The sequence below is a fragment of the Cibotium barometz genome, chromosome 44 (assembly GCF_041138505.1).
Source record: "Cibotium barometz isolate CiBa-2024 chromosome 44, ASM4113850v1, whole genome shotgun sequence".
NCBI lineage: Eukaryota > Viridiplantae > Streptophyta > Polypodiopsida > Cyatheales > Cibotiaceae > Cibotium > Cibotium barometz.
This window is the reverse complement of record NC_141089.1, coordinates 4,986,223-5,002,823: the sequence shown is the minus strand read 5'-3', so window position 1 is coordinate 5,002,823 and position 16,601 is coordinate 4,986,223. Positions and strand designations below refer to the sequence as shown.

Genomic DNA, 16,601 nt, shown 5'->3' with positions numbered 1-16,601 from the left:
ATTGGTAAGACCAAAAGACCTGACCAAAAACTCAATACAATCCAAAAGCTGTTCCGAATGTAGTTTTATGGACATCATGGGGTACCACACGAATCTAGTGATAGCCACTCTTCAAGTCTATACGACTGAAACAAGCCGAGCCATCAAGCTTATCCAAGATGTCATCTATGCGTGGGATTGGAAACCTGTGTTGGGTTTTATACTGTGTATGCACCCAGGGGAGTGCTAGTGATCATCAGTAGGTTACTGGGGCGCTTTTTACTTCAGTTAGTGGAGGTTTTTTTCCCCAGTTTTAGCTTAGTTTCACTTATAAAGGTTTATAATTGATTTGGTCCACCTGGCACTATTTATGACCGGACCATGTGAACACACTATTAGGTCACATCCTTTTATGTGGCTATTGTACTTCATTTTATCACAATCGATACATGAGCAGTCGTGTTCCTCTCTCTGACTCTCACGCCTCCTGTTAAGTGCCTTCCAAACCCTAACCCTAACAGCTCAAACCCTACATTTGGTATCAGAGCTGGTTTGCCTAGCTGTCCGTACAGGCCATAGCCATCAGTTCGCCTGTTTTCAGTTCAGCTGCAGTCACTCAGTCAGTCGCCATCAACTGCCTGTACAAGTTCCCTTGCAGTTGTCCGTACAGTTCGTTGCCTAGCTGTCTGTACATTCGCCGTCAGCTGCACGCCCAGTACCTGCAGCTCCGTACAATACCTGCAGGCGACCTGTTCTGTTCCATACCTTGCAGCTGCACGTACAGTCCCACGCCATCACACTGAACAGCTCCGTACACAGTCGCCTAGTACCTGCAGCTCCGTACAGTACCTGTAGGCGACCAGCAGCACCTGCTGCGTATACCTGCAGCAAACCAGCGAGGTATTTCCGTACAGTACCTGTCGATTGTTTCCGTACAGCAGTCGATCAGTACCAGCAGCTTCGTACAGTCGATTCTCCTCCGACAGTTGTTCCGTACTACTGTTCAGTGCAGCCTACAACCGAGTGTACCTGCAAAATCACATTTTGGTAAGCCTTACATGTTTTGAAATTTGGGCATTTTCTTTGTGAAAGTTTTCTGGCAGATACAGGGAGGTTCTCTTGCAAAGAAATCTCTACAGGTTTTTGCAAGGCTTTGGGTGCAGTAATTTTGGGCAATTTTTTGGGCATTTTGGCACTGTGTGAGCCATTTTTGTTGCTCTACTCAGTTAGTGGTGCATTGTGTTGCACATTCAAAGGATTGAGAGTGCAAGCATATTTGGGTCAGTTGTACTCAATGGAGTATAGTTGCTTTCAGGGTTGTTGCTTTTGGGTTTTTTGATACACAGGTACAGCATTGTGCACTGGCATAATGGCAAATCAACAGCAGAGTGATGTGTTCACGTACTTGTCTAAGGAAGACAGGCTGGATGGCATGAATTACTCCTTGGGGAGTTTTATGCTGAGAAATGTGCTCGTGGCAAAAGGTCTTTGGGATTTTGTTAGTGGTGATGAACCACATCCAGGTCCATTGGCTCCAAAGACTCCTCCCCAAGGGGGTGCTCGTGGAAGAGGACAACAGGCACAGGCACCAGGTCAGCCCCTGCCTGTTCAAAGAACAAATACTCAGAAGACATGGGATGCCAAAGATGCACAAGCCTTATCACTTATTGCATTGTCAGTACAGAGGTCTATTATACCTCATATTCGTTCAGTTGGCTCTTCACGGAATGCATGGGTGACTTTGGAGCAAATGTATGCTGCTCGTAATGAGGCACGGATCTCATTTTTGAAAAGAGAGCTGGAAAATCAGAAAATGCATGAAGGAGATGATATGTCTAGCCACTTGAACAAGCTGCAGGATTTGAGAGAGCAACTCATCAATGTGGATGAGATTATTCCTGAGACACAGCTTGTGTCCACCATCTTAAACTCTTTGCCAAGATCATACTTGGCTTTTCATACCTCTTTGAACCTCAGCATGAGGAATGCTGTTGAGCCCCTAAAGTATCAGGAACTTGTTGCTCTCTTGTTACAGGAAGAGCAAATCAGGAAGAACATGAACATGAACACAAGTGCTGAACAAGCATTTACGACAGGTCAAAAAGGGAAAGGCAAGTTTCAGCCAAAGAGTTCAAATCAAAATTCAGGTGATGGTGGTTCATCTCAGGATACCAAGAAAGGTGATGGACAGCCCAAGAAGAAGGGCAAATGCCATTACTGTAAGAAGCCAGGTCACTACATCACAGAGTGTAGGAAGAGGATTGCCAAAGAGAAGGCGAAGGAATCTGGCATGTCTGTAAACGATGCCTCTAAAGCTCCTCCGCTTCTTTTGTTGAAGACAGGGATTACTGTTTCTACACATGCAGTTATGATGCCTCTTGGTCTTCACAGGCACTCAGTGTGACTGAGCATGCATGTACTTGGTATTTTGATAGTGGTGCCTCAAAGCATATCACATCTCGCAGGAATTTGTTTTGTAATGGATGCCATGTCCCTGTTGGCAAGACCGTTCAGTGTGCCAATAATGCTTCATATCCAGTTCGTGGCATTGGGGAGATTCAGCTCATAGCCATTGATGGCTCTATTCTTCGCCTTACAGATGCCTTATATGTACCAGGGATAAAGAAGAATCTGTTGTCCATTTCTTCTTTAGCACAGTGTGGTATGCAAGTCAACTTTGATGATGACAAATGCATGGTCAGAGACAAAGCTAATGCTTTGACCTTGATGCTTACTGGTACATTATGTCATGGACTCTATCAGTTGGATGCATTTCAGCCAGTGGATCAGTCTGCTTATAATGCATTCACTCTTACTCCAGCTATGGTTGATGCGGAATTATGGCATGCTCGCATGGGGCATGTAAATTTTGGTAGTCTTATGCTTATGCAGCGACATAACATGTTGACAGACCTACCTCTTATGGAGAAGCCTCCAGATCACATATGTGAAGGATGTATTTTGGGAAAAATGCATCGGTTTTCTTTTCCACGTGATCAGGCTCTACGAGCAACTGCAAAGTTGCAGCTTATACACAATGATCTTTGTGGTCCCATGCAGACGAAGTCATTAGGAGGTTGCTTCTATTTTGCTACATTTATTACTTCTCTCGTATATGCTGGGTCTATCCATTAACACAGAAATCACAGGTATATGATGCATTTTTGGCCTTTGTAGCACTTGCTGAAACAGAGTCAAGATGCAAGGTAAAGACTCTTCGTTCTGACCGAGGGGGGGAATATGTGTCACACATGTTGAATTCCTTTCTTGAGAGTAGAGGTATTAAGCATCAGTATACTACTCCTTATACTCCACAGCAGAATGGGGTTGCAGAAAGGAAGAAACGGTCACTCATGGAAATGGCCAGATGTATGTTAAAGGCAAAGAAGCTACCACATATCTTTTGGGTGGAAGCTGTTATGTGTGCTTGTCATATTTTGAATCGATGTCCCACAAAGGCATTGGTTTCCATTACTCCTTTTGAGGCTTGGCATGGCCGCAAGCCTTCGGTATCACATTTTCGTACTTTTGGGTGTCTTGCATATGCACACATACCCAAAGAATTGAGGAGGAAGTTGGATGATAAAGCCACAAAATGTATTTTTGTTGGGTATAGCCGTGAGAGCAAGGGCTACCAGTTATATGACCCACTGTCCAAGAAGATATTCACTAGTCGGGATGTGATTTTTGATGAAAAATCAGAAATATCCATGGCTGGTTATGATGTAAATCAGGCTGAAAATGATGTGTTTGAAGGTCTACTACCTATGGAGTTTCATTCCACAGTTGGTGATCCAACCCATGAGGGTGCAGGACAGCCAGCAAATCATGAAGGTGGTGCAGAAATTCAGCAGGAGATTGAGCCAGAAGTTGAGCCAAATATGGGGCAACAGGCTCCACAGGTCAGACATATACCTAGATGGTATTTGAGGACATTACAGGACAGCCATCTAGAGGGTCCTCTTGTTGGCCGTACTCGTAGGGAGACACGGACCAATGAGCATGCACACATCATGGATTTAAAAATGTTTACGGCAGCCAGTTTACAGGATGATGATGAGCCTGATTCATTTGTGGATGCACGAGACAGTGTGCATTGGAACAAAGCCATGCAGGATGAACTTGATTCTATTAAAAAGAATCAAACATGGGATTTGGTTGATCTGCCCAAAGGCAAGAAAGCCATTGGTACTAAGTGGGTCTATAAAAGTTGAAAAGACATGCAGCTGGATCCATTGACAGGTACAAAGCCCGTCTAGTTGAAAAGGGCTATGCACAGAAGAAGGGCATTGATTATGAGGAGACATTTGCTCCTACATCCCGTATGTCGACACTTAGGAGTGTCATTGCATTGTCTGCACATCGTGGTTGGGTTGTTCATCAGTTGGACATCAAGACTGCTTTCCTACATGGGGACCTCGAGGAGGAAGTTTATGTACATCAGCCCATAGGTTTTGCAGAACATGGTCATGAAGGGAAAGTATGCAGGCTGAAAAAGGCCTTGTATGGTTTGAAACAAGCCCCACGAGCTTGGTATGCAAAGATAGATGCTTTCCTGCTCACTCAAGGCTTTGTGAACAGTCCATCAGAAGCCACTTTGTATGTAAAGAAAGAAGAGAAAGATCTGCTGGTCATCAGTCTTTATGTAGAAGATCTCTTGCTCATGGGATCGAATGATGACAAAATTGCAGCTCATAAAGAGGTACTGCAACAGACATTTGACATGTCTGATTTGGGGCTCGTACACTACTATTTGGGCATACAGTTTGTGTAGGATAACAGAGGCATTGGGTTGTTGCAATCTCGGTATGTTGCTAAACTTCTGGAGAAGTTTAAATTTCAGGATTGCAAGCCTATTAGCACTCCTATGGAGCCTGGGATAAAACTGTCACTACAGGATAACAGTATTTTATTTGATGCCACTACATATGCTCAGGCTGTTGGATGCCTTATTTACTTGTGTACTACACGGCGAGATATTCAGTATGCCGTATCTCAGTTGAGCAGATTCATGCACAGCCCACGATTGTCACATTGGCAAGCTGTGAAGCGTGTATTTCGGTATTTGCAGGGTACCTTGTCTCTTGGATTGCTTTATCCTGAGGGAGGTGACATGCAGCTATATGCTTACAGCGATTCAGATTGGGCTGGTGATTTTGATACCAGACATTCCACTAGTGGAGATTGTTTCTTTCTTGGCTCTTCATGTATTTCTTGGCTAAGCAAGAAACAGACCACAGTGGCCACTTCGTGTTGTGAGGCAGAGTACAGAGCAGCTTACACTACTACCGTTGAGTGTGTTTGGTTGCGTCGTCTTATAACTGATATGGATATTTCAGTGGAGGAGCCTACACCTATCTATACTGATAGTCAGAGTGCCATTGCCGTGGCCAGGAATCCTGTGTTTCATGCTCGTACGAAACACATTGAGATTCACTATCACTTTGTTCGGAAGAGACTCCAGGCAGGTGATATCAGTCTGATTTACTGCCCTATAGATCAGAATGTGGCAGATATCTTCACCAAGGCATTACCACGTCTGAAATTCGAAGCATTCCGCACTGCTTTGAATTTGTTTCCTTTTGGTGGATGATGTACAGTGATCACGTATCCTCCAGGGGGGTTTGTTGGGTTTTATGCTGTGTATGCACCCAGGGGAGTGCTAGTGATCATCAGTAGGTTACTGGGGCACTTTTTACTTCAGTTAGTGGAGGTTTTTTCCCCAGTTTTAGCTTAGTTTCACTTATAAAGGTTTATAAGTGATTTGGTGCACCTGGCACTATTTATGGCCGGACCATGTGAACACACTATTAGGTCACATCCTTTTATGTGGCTATTGTACTTCATTTTATCACAATCAATACATGAGCAGTCGTGTTCCTCTCTCTGACTCTCACGCCTCCTGTTGAAGTGCCTTCCAAACCCTAACCCTAACAGCTCAAACCCTACAACCTGTTCTTGATGGTGAGCTTGTTTAGAGCTCGATAATCCACACATGCGGAAGGATCCATCCTTCTTTTGCACAAGAAGCACACGAGAACAAAAGGGTGAGGAGCTTAGTTGATGAACCAAACCCTTCTCCAAAAGCTCATTAATCTGCTTCATGATCTCCTCTTGTTGTGAGGCACTCACACGATATGCGGGTTTGTTAGGTGGGGAACTACCTGGGACAAGATCTATGCGATGATCCTCGGCTCTCTCAGGAGGTAGTTCTCCTAGCAATGCATCGGCAAAACAATCTTTATATGCATTAAGAAAATTTAGCCTATCTTGGGTCAATACATCCACATCCCCATAACTTTGTTCAATTTTGTCATGAACAAAAACCAAATACGTGGAAAGACTTTTTTTCATTGCCTTATTAATTTGGATATGAGATACAAACTGGGATAGAATCCCCTTCTTTGCCAGCATCAATGACATGCATGCGTCCTTTATGCATAAAAGTGATCCTATTGGTTTTATATTCTTTGCGGGGCTCAAGCCTATGATGCCAAGGCTTGCCAAGCAATACATCACATCCATTAAGAGGGGCAATCAAGAAATGCTCATGATCTAAATAACCATGTATATGTATGTGCAACTTGCCAATAAGAGGAGTCACCTACACCTCTTTGCCAACAAAAGCAGCCTCTGCCTCAATCTAGGTTCCCATGTCCGCAACTCTATGCCTGTGTAGAGATGAAGTTATCTGTTGCACAATCATTAAACATAAACAAGGCAAGTTGATCCTTGATTTGCCCCCAAGTTTTGCATACCACCCTCTCTTTGCCATCATGCTCAATGTTATCTTGTACATCAGGAATGTCATGCACATTAGCCTTGGGTGGCTTATCCCCTTGCTTTTGCTTGCGGGTAGGGCATTGCCTAAACATGTGGTCTTTGCTACCACAAGAAAAGCATTTCCTCTCTTTTGCATATTGCTCCCTTTGCTCGGGAGTCAAGCCAAACTTGTTCTTATTTGGTCCAATGTCCTTGGATGGGGTATTTTCAGCTTTACCTCCCTTTGGGGCTTCTCGAATGCTCTTTTTAGGTGCCCTTAGAACTCCCTTGATCTTGCTTAATTTTAAGCGCCAATTGCTCCGTAGCAAGAGCGGATGCTATGAGCTACTGAAGGGTGTGTTTCGGGTACAATTAGATGCCCGAACTGTAAGCTGGTTGCAACCCGTGTTAGCACATTCATCCCCAGATTCTGCTCCTTTATGGTGCCCATTTGGTCCCTTTTGCATGGCCCTTGCTTGTGGGTTGGCCACCCCTTTTTCTAGTATTTTTCTGGAAATTTTCCCAGCTTTTTTGGCATTTTGCAGTCGGCTTGTTTTGCAGCTCCAGTCGGCCAGCTTACCCCTACTATAAATAGTGGGTGCTGGCCTCTCATTGTTCATTCAGTCTTGTACGTATTTTACTCCCTCACTTATGAGACTTGTAGTGTCTCTTGCTTAGGACTGTTTTGCTTCAATATATTCAGCATAGTTTTCTCCGTATCTCTCTCTCTCTTGCACTCTTTGTTCAGCACATTCTAGTGCCACTTTGCTTCCGCTCTGTGCACTCTTTCATGGTATCATCGCTCCTGGTTTAGCAACCTCTTTGCTGCCCAAGATTCAGCACTGTTTTCAGCACCCTCTCCTTTGCGTTTTCTCTCAGATTTGCAGCCCTTTGCTGCTGCGTTTTCTGGACAGCACCTGTTGGTCTTTTTGCCTACAGTTTGGCTTCACTGACACAACCATCAGGTACTCTTTGATCAGCGTTTTCTTTCCACGTGGAGATTGGACATAGGCAGACTGTTTTTTTTCAGGACAGCAGCCTTCTGTGTGCTGCGTTTTCCTCTCCAGTGGGCTTTCCCCTTTGCAAAGGGGGTCTGTGGTGTTTCAGGCTTTGGTGGCACTTTTGGTACCTATGGAGGACACTTCTACTTCAGAGTTTGTGCGTTTTTTTCTTGAGATTGAACCCAAGCTTTTGTGATGGCTGCACCGACTTCTCTTCATATGTTTGCTGAGTCTGCAAAGTTGGATGGTTCCAACTACACCCTATGGAAGGTGAAGGTGAAATTGGCCTTGCGTGGCGTGGATCTTTGGGATTGGCTTGTTACACCGGCCAATGCCACCCCTCCCACCCTTTCTTTTGGTGGTGCGACTTAGGCACAGATTGATCTTTGGCAGTTGAATGATCGACGCGTTTTCTCCTTTCTGATGTTGAACTGTCAGGATTCTGTTCTCTCATATGTGCGTACAACAGATGCTACACATGAAGTTTGGAAGGCTTTTGCAGATCTCTGAGATTAAGTCTCCGGGACGGATTTTGGCGTTGGAAAAGCAACTTATGAACTTATCAGTTTCTGCCTTTCCATCTTTATCTGCTTTCATCTCGAAGATGAAAGATCTCTGGGACGAGCTTGCTGTTTGTGGCAAGGACATCTCCACAGTGGACATGGCTATTCGGCTACTCTCCAAACTTCCAGAGAGGTTTGATGCATACTTTCAATCTCTTGTTTCTTCTCCTCGTCCTGTTCCAGTTACTTGGGAGGAAGTACTCCCCTCCGTTATGTAGATTGAGTCTCGCTTTGAGGAGCGGACTAGCACCTCTGGTGGCCCTAATGGAGCTTTGGCAGCACGAGATAAAGGGAAGAATCAACAAAAGAAAGGAAAAGGGGGTTCTGACAAGAACTCCAAGGAAACCGACAAGGATAAAGACAACAAATCTTCAAAGAATAAGGACATTGAATGTCATTATTGTGGCAAGAAGGGTCACAAGTCACCTCAATGTCACAAGAAGAAGCGTGATGAAGTAGGAAAGAACTCCTCCTCAACGGCGGTGCCTCAACCCGAGAAGGATGATGGCATTCTTCTCTTAGCAGGTACTCGGCGTATACTTGCTCTTGTGACTTCTCAGTCACGGTCTTGGATTGTTGATAGCGGTGCTACTGCTCATATGACACCCCATCGAGATTGGTTCGAGGACTTCACTGCCAGATCAGGCAAGATCACTCTGGGTGATTCTTCTTTTGTGCCAATGCATGGACATGGCACTATCCCCATCTTCCGTTTTGACGAGGACAAGAGGTACTTCTCTGACGTACTGTATATTCCAGATTTGGCTTTTAACCTTTTGTCAGTGAGTGCTCTTACAGCTCAGGGTGCAGAGGTGATTTTTTCTCGTTATGAGATTACCATTCGTGATAAGGCGACTGGTAGCATCTTGGCTCAGGGAGTCCAAGATAGTGGTCTCTACAAGTTGACTGCTCTGCTTTCTTCTGGTGCTTTTTTTGCTCTTTGGCATGCTCGGTTTGGCCATTTGAGCTATCAGCTTTTGCAGTGAGCTTCGAAGGATGGGTTGGTTGAGGGATTACCGACCATCAAGGCTCTGTCTACTGCTTGTTCCTCTTGTTTACAGGGGAAGCAACACCGCGCCGCCTTTCCGAAGGAGGCAACACACAGATCTTCGACATCACTTGCTCTCATTCATGCAGACTTATGTGGTCCTATGAGTACGGCGTCTTTGAGTAAGGCGTTGTACATGCTCGTGATGGTGGATGATTTTACCAGATATACTTGGGTTTTCTTTCTGAAGACCAAGGATGAGACTTTTTAGCACTTCTGTGATTGGAGAGCTGAGGTGGAAAAAGAGACCGGACACTCGATCAAGGCTCACAGGACCGATGGAGGGGGTGAGTTCACATCCCAGGAGTTTAAGCAATATTGCAAGACACATGGCATTCGGAAACAGCTTACTACATCATATACTCCATCATAGAATGGAGTTGCAAAGAGGAAGAATAGGACCATGATGGAGATACCCCGTGCTATGCTTGAGCATTCTTCACTACTTCGACGTTTTTGGGCTGAGGCGGCTTCCACTGCTGTCTATATTTGGAACAGGTCTCCTACTGCTATTCTTCCCGATAAAACTCCATATGAGGCTTTCCATGGTGAGAAGCCCTTCGTTGTTCATTTCCGGATATTTGGGTGTACGGCGTATGTTCATGTGCCTAAGGAGCATCGCTCCAAGTTGGACTCGAAGTCTCAGCGCATGACATTTCTCGGATACAGCACTGTGTCCAAGGCATATCGTCTTTAGGATCCTCAGGCCGGTAAAGTTGTTGTGAGTCGTGATGTGGTGTTCGACAAGACTCCCACATCTTGAGAGGGGGGTGGTGAGCTTCTTCTTCCTTCACCTCCGTCTCCGTCTTCGCCTCCTTCTCCTCCTCCTCCTGCTCCCGCTGCTTTTGTTACACCTCCAGTTGAGGACACTCAGTTAGATGATGATGACCCTGCTCCTCCTCCGGCGAGTTCGAGCAGATCTGTACCTGGTTGGTATTATCAGACTGTTAGTGATTCTAGGTTACGTGAGCTTCCTTCTGCTCCTCCGCCTGGTTCTCTTCGGCGTTCTTCCAGAGTTACAAGGAAACAAATTCATGAGGGCAACATGTTTGTTAATTATGCTCTTATGTCTACTATCATTAATGGTCCTTTTGATCCCACTTCTGTAGACGAGGCTCTTTCACATGAGCCTTGGCGTCGTGCTATGCAGGCAGAGCTGGATGCTATCGAATGGAATGGCACTTGGATTTTGGTGCCTCGGCCAATGCAGCGTAAGGTGATTGGTGTGCATTGGATCTTCAAATCAAAGTTCCAAGCTGATGGCAGCTTGGACAAGCACAAGGCGAGCTGGTTGCCAAGGGTTATGCTCAGCGCCCTGGAGTCGACTTCGATGAGACCTTCGCTCCGACGGCCTGGATGACTACGATTCGCACCGTCCTTGCACTTGCAGGACATCATATAGATGGCCCGTTTTCCAGATGGACGTCAAGTCGGCTTTTCTTAATGGAGAGCTTACACAGGAGATTTATATTGATGAGCCGCCAGGATTTGTTGTTCCGAGCAAACAGGATCATGTGTACCGGTTGAATAAGGCTTTATATGGTCTAAAGCAGGCTCTGCGGGGTTGGTACCAACGGATTGATGAGTTCTTTCAGAAGCTCGGCCTGCGCCATTCACGCAGATTCGAACCTTTATATCCTCCTTGAGAGAGGGTTGATTGTTATCATTGTGGTCTATGTTGATGACCTCATCTTTACAGGTTCTTATTCTGTGCGGATCCGTTCTGTTATGGATGCTTTGGAGACAGAGTTTGAGATGACGGATCTTGGCCTCTTGCATTATTTTCTTGGCTTTGAGATTTGGCAGACCTCGAAGGGCATTTTCTTCTCTCAGCAGAAGTACACTCGGGAGATTCTCGACAAATTTCAGATGACTGGGTGCAAACCAGTATCTTCTCCTATGGATATTGGTGAGAAGCTTTCTTCACTTGATGCTTCTCCAGGGACTGATCAGGGACAATATCGGGTTCTCGTCGGTTGTTTGGTATGGTTGACCTACTCTTGATTGGACATATGCTTCGCAGTCAGTTTATTGAGTTCCTTCTCATCTAAACCCCGTCAGCAACATTGGCGGTGTGCTCTCAGAGTTCTTCGGTACTTGCGTGGCACTCTAGATTTTGGCATCTTTTATGGCCAAGGACGCACTCTTGTTGGATGGTCTGACTTAGACTGGGCTGGAGATCCAGATACATGGCGTTCGACCATTGGTCGTGTTTTCTCACTTGCTCGTACGAAACACATTGAGATTCAGTATCACTATGTTCGTGAACGGGTTCTTGCTGGAGATTTGCGTTTGGAGTATTGTCCTTCCGTGGAGAATGCTGCAGATTTGTTCACCAAGCCGGTTTCTCAGGCTTCCTTGGCTCCTCATCTTCGGATTCTCGGAGTTTGTTCAGCATCTGGTGCCGAGAGGGGGTGTTAGCACATTCATCCCCATATTCTGCTCTTTTATGGTGCCCATTTGGTCCCTTTTGCATGGCCCTTGCTTGTGGGCTGTCCACCCCTTTTTCTAGTATTTTTATGGGATTTTTCCCAGCTTTTTTGGCACTTTCCAGTCGGCCTGTCCAGTAGCTCCAGTCGGCCTGTTTTGCACCTCCGGTCGGCAGCTTAGCCCTACTATAAACAGTGGGTGTTGGCCTCTCATTGTTCATTCAGTCTTGTACATATTTTGCTCCCTCACTTATGAGACTTGTAGTGTCTCTTGCTTGGGACTGTTTTGCTTCAGTATATTTAGCATAGTTCCATATCTCTCTCTCTCTCTCGTACTCTTTGTTCAGCACATTCTAGTGCCACTTTGCTTCGGCTCTATGCACTCTTTCAACCCGGAGCGAAACTTCCATTTCCTTTCATCTTCGGAGAGTTGCATAAAGGGAGTAACCTCAAGTAAAACTTTCCAAAATTTGTTGACATATGGGTGCACACTCTCATTATTTTTTTGCTCAAGTCCATCCCACTTTTGTGTGAGTATTTGCTCCGCATTTGGAGGCAAAAATACACAAGATACACAATCCTGCCTCCCAAAGAGTCCTCTGCAAACATGAGCTCAACAGCCTCTCAAGAAGCTCCCGTCCAATCTGGTATGTATCAACCAAGACAATGAACCATTCTGCTTCCAAGTCAAGGAGGCATCATACTGCCCACAAGGATCAACAATTGTTACGGTGGGATGCCAAGTCCTGGAAACCTGCTGAAGACCACTGAAGGCCTTCGAAAACCTATAAACCACCCCCTGTGAATCTAGAACCACAAAGCCTGGAGAATGTGCAACATCCACTTCCTCCTGCAAGTAATCAACTATCACCTGCCTGGCCTTCCGAGAAGTCCCCATGCAAAGAACTTCCTCAACTACTGGAGGTTCTTTGTCCCAAATGCTACGAGACATCAGAGCATAGGTTACCTGTAAAGTTTCTTGTAACTGACGAACACAAGAACTACCAACAAAGTTCCTGCCAACTGTTGCCATCAACTGGCAAGCCATCCACCATCTGGTCCAGGAAAGCCTGCACCTGCAGCGTATCCATGCTTAAGTGGCCATTACTAGACTGCCACTCATGACAAAATTGAGGACCTGGGAGAGAGAGTGCTGAAAGTTTGTAAACTCCATTCTCCACTCCGCCTTCCCAAACTACCTGGTCTGTTGCTTTCTCCCGGAGAGCAACAAAATGCTCATCAAACTCCACCCGTATGCTAGTCTTGCAAACATTTTTGGAGAGCATTGTTCGACAATTTTGGAACCAAGTTACAGTCATCCAACGCATTCCATCCTTAGGCAAATGGCTAAATAGAAATATATAATGAGCTGGCATTTGATGTTCTCAAGTCGTATTGCCATGATCAACAATCGAAGTGGGAACATTATCTTCCTTTGGTACAGGCAATCCTGAACGATACTCACTCATCTAGTATTGGTCGGACTCCTTATGTGGCGAGCATTCGGCCGCCATTTTTCGTCACCTCTTACAAGGATGGTGTCACCTTCCTTGGAGGCCAACAAGACCACAAACATTCTTAGAAGTCATTGAGGCAGTAAAGGAGCGTCTCGCCAAAGCACAAGAAGCATATACTAGGCAAGCCAACAAGCCTAGAAGAGATGTCAATTATAAAGAAGGGGATTGGGTGTATCTCCAGATCATGAAGCAGAGATTGAAGCAAGTGGACAAGCATTGTCTCAAGCTCTTGTTTCGAAGCGTTGGCCCTTTTCCGATCATCCAAAAGCCCAGTGATGTCTCAACAAAGCTAAAGCTACCAGACAGCTGAACTATGCATGTCTTCCATATTTCTTGGTTGAAGCCCTATGTTGGTGGATGAGCATTGCAAGTGGTCTCCGACGAGCAACAACTAGAGATGGTTGACGAAGCTGAAGTCATCGAGCCCGAGTAGATTCTCCTCCACAAATGGAAGCATGTTTCCGATCGCAGAAAAAGACAGTTCTATACAAAGTTCAAGGATAGAGGCACTCACGAAGCCAGACCATAAGGCAGCCCTTTCATAAGGGCAAGCCGTGGTGTTTATATAACAGTCCATTTCAGCAGTCGTGGACATTTCATGCCGGTCGACAGCAACACAAATGGGCCGACCAGCATCACTTCACTCATATATAAGCAGCACATAACCCCTTGCATACAGAATTCAAGAGAACATGTGTTGCTGTGGGCCAGCATAAAATGTCCACGATTGAGTACATGTAGCATTAAATGCTATTGTTTCACACGTGTGGGGTCGGCCTGGTACCCAACGGCCAGCATAAAATGTCGGCCGACAGCAACTTCATTCATACAGAATTCAGCCAAGCAGTTCAAGAAAACGTGTGTGCTTGAGATCCTCCGCTATTGGTTCAGCATATGGTACAGCCTGCATTTGGTGTGCGCTCGGTCTTCCTCGTCCTTGTGTTGGGCAGTCCTCAGTCATCATTCATTATTATTGTACAAAGTTCTCCAAAGAAATACAAACAAATACTCCTGCGTGTAGAGGGGGGGGGGGGTGCTTCAGGGGGACCCAATTTGGTGTCGACTCTCATCTTCTCTCTCTTTACTCTGCTCTCTTAAATTAAAGTGGATTGCATAAACTCACAGGTTTAAAGAAGGCTTTGTTGCATGTTACGACGGTGGCCAACCTATTGCATGCTACATTGGGCAATGACACGTGGCAAGTGCCTATGACATTCACACAAAAGCAGTTATAAGAGGTTGTTCGCACACATAAACACACTAAGACATCTAAGGGCTGTTTCATACACACAGGCTCTGAATACCCAACAATTTGAACTCTGTACCTTCCCTCGTGAGTCACAAGCCCTCACTACTGGGCTCTTGCCATGCATCCTTTGTAAGATCATGGCCACCGCTGGATTTCGCTTTGCTGGGCAGGGGCTATCATTAATTGGCATAAGTCAGTTGGATTGCAAATTCAGAGGCATGTGCATGCAGAGGCTTTGTGAATGCCTCTATTCATGATGAGCATGGGCTACATCTAGTTGTGCCAGTGGTTGATTTGGGATACCTTTGTTGCAATTAAAATGTTATATCATATTAGTCATGCTTCTGCTGCAGTTAACAGGCATGTGCATGATATGCTGATCATGTGGAAACTCTGTTCTTGCTTTTCTCTTGTGCTTGTGCTTTGATCTGTGGAAACTTTGTTTGCATCATTGACAGCTATCAATCCAATGGGCCAAGTGCCTGCCATAGATGATGATGGGTTTCATCTTTTTGAGAGGTATGCTTACGCAACAAATATTTTGCCATGGTGTCATTTATATTAATACTAGAGTATTTGGGACACTCAATTAACATTTGGTTGACACGTCGCAGTCATGCAATTTTGAGGTATTTAGCTTGTGCATTCCCCAACGTGAAAGACCATTGGTACGACGATTAAGTTGGTTGTCATGTCTTTGCACTGAATTGGTGCCCTTGTTACAGCTGAATTACTTTACTTGGTAAGCGTTAACAAATGCTTGGTACCAGGTACCCTGCGGATTTAAGAAAGAGAGCTCAAATTGAGTGTATTCTAGATTGGCATCATACTAATCTTCGACGCGGTTCAGGTGCAAAAAGCTTCTCCACACCAGAAGTCTTTATTTCTAATGGGTGAACAATAGGCTCATTGAAGGTTGAAGGATGCTATGGTGTGGAATGTGTGCTTTGTGTTGCAGCTGGCTTAGTGATGAACCGTGTCGTTGCACCCGTTTTTGGCCGTGCTTTGGATGCCTGTGCTGCATCAGAAGCTGAAACCCTTTTGAAAGCATCTCTCAAGAAGTTGGAGACGATCTGGTTGAAAGAGAATGGAAGCTTTTTGACGGGCAGTTTGCAACCATCCATTGCAGACTTAAGCCTCGCTTGCGAAGTCATGCAATTGCAGGTACTTCTTTTGCTATAGAGAAGCTCAACACATCAGTAATTTGTAATTGTCTCATGCATGGCTTGTTGTCATGTGTGTGCATGTGAAAAGCTCCTCGGTAAAGACAAAGTGTTGGAGTTGCTGGGCCCCAGGCCAAAGGTGAAGAAATGGTTGGATGCTGTCGAGAAGGCAACTGCACCGCATTTCTCCAAAGTACATGAAATACTGCTGAAATCTGCCAGCATGTACCAGAAGAGGAGGGAAAGAGAGCTGGACACAGCAGTCTCTACTGATGGGTCAAGAATTCAATCAAAACTGTAGCATAGAGAGGCTATAAGAAAAGAAGGATCTGCTTAGTTCCATATAAACTAGTGCTTCCTATGATGCAATGTTTGCAGGCAACATGTCATATGTATGTGCTATTAGAAGTATAGTTATATCATCAATGAAGACCTTGTGTATGAGAGCCTTTTGCATTCAGCTTGTGCCAATTTAAGTTTCCTATACTTAGTACATATGACATGTTTGCAGGCAACATGTCATATGTATGTGCTATTAGATGTATAGCTATATCATTGGTGAAGACTTTGTGTATGAGAGCCTTTTGCATTAAGCTTGTGCTGATTAAAGTTTCCTCTACTTTGTACATATCATCTTCGTCAACTACACACTTTATGGCTATTATTAAAGTAACATTTTTAGTACAATTCTGTTTTTCTTCTTATTCACTTTACGAGATCAGCACATGTGTTAGTCTGGAATAAAATCAGGAACTTGGACCTATAAATAAAATAAAATATAACAAGAGGCAACATGGATTGTCTTAACACACACACACACACTTTTTTTTTTGGGTGAAATCCACTGTTTCATTAGAATTAAAATGTACATGCATGGCTATCCGAGAGTG

At 44.9% G+C, this 16,601-nt stretch overlaps 1 protein-coding gene across 2 annotated transcripts in view; it reads left to right on the top strand.

Annotated features, from left to right (window-relative positions):
* The window catches only part of LOC147612885 (glutathione S-transferase T1-like), a 29,737-nt gene extending 13,409 nt beyond the window's left edge, over positions 1 to 16,328 (top strand). The window contains exons 3-7 of one of the 2 annotated variants that reach the window (XM_086782155.1): positions 15,007 to 15,067; positions 15,163 to 15,216; positions 15,319 to 15,398; positions 15,507 to 15,712; positions 15,803 to 16,328. In XM_086782155.1, coding sequence (XP_086638281.1) covers positions 15,007 to 15,067; positions 15,163 to 15,216; positions 15,319 to 15,398; positions 15,507 to 15,712; positions 15,803 to 16,012 — 611 coding nt within the window. In that variant the 3' untranslated portion in view covers positions 16,013 to 16,328. The remainder of the gene's footprint in view (positions 1 to 15,006; positions 15,068 to 15,162; positions 15,217 to 15,318; positions 15,399 to 15,506; positions 15,713 to 15,802) is intronic. The other variant, XM_086782156.1, reaches the window with a different exon arrangement.
* Positions 16,329 to 16,601: the final 273 nt, after the last annotated feature.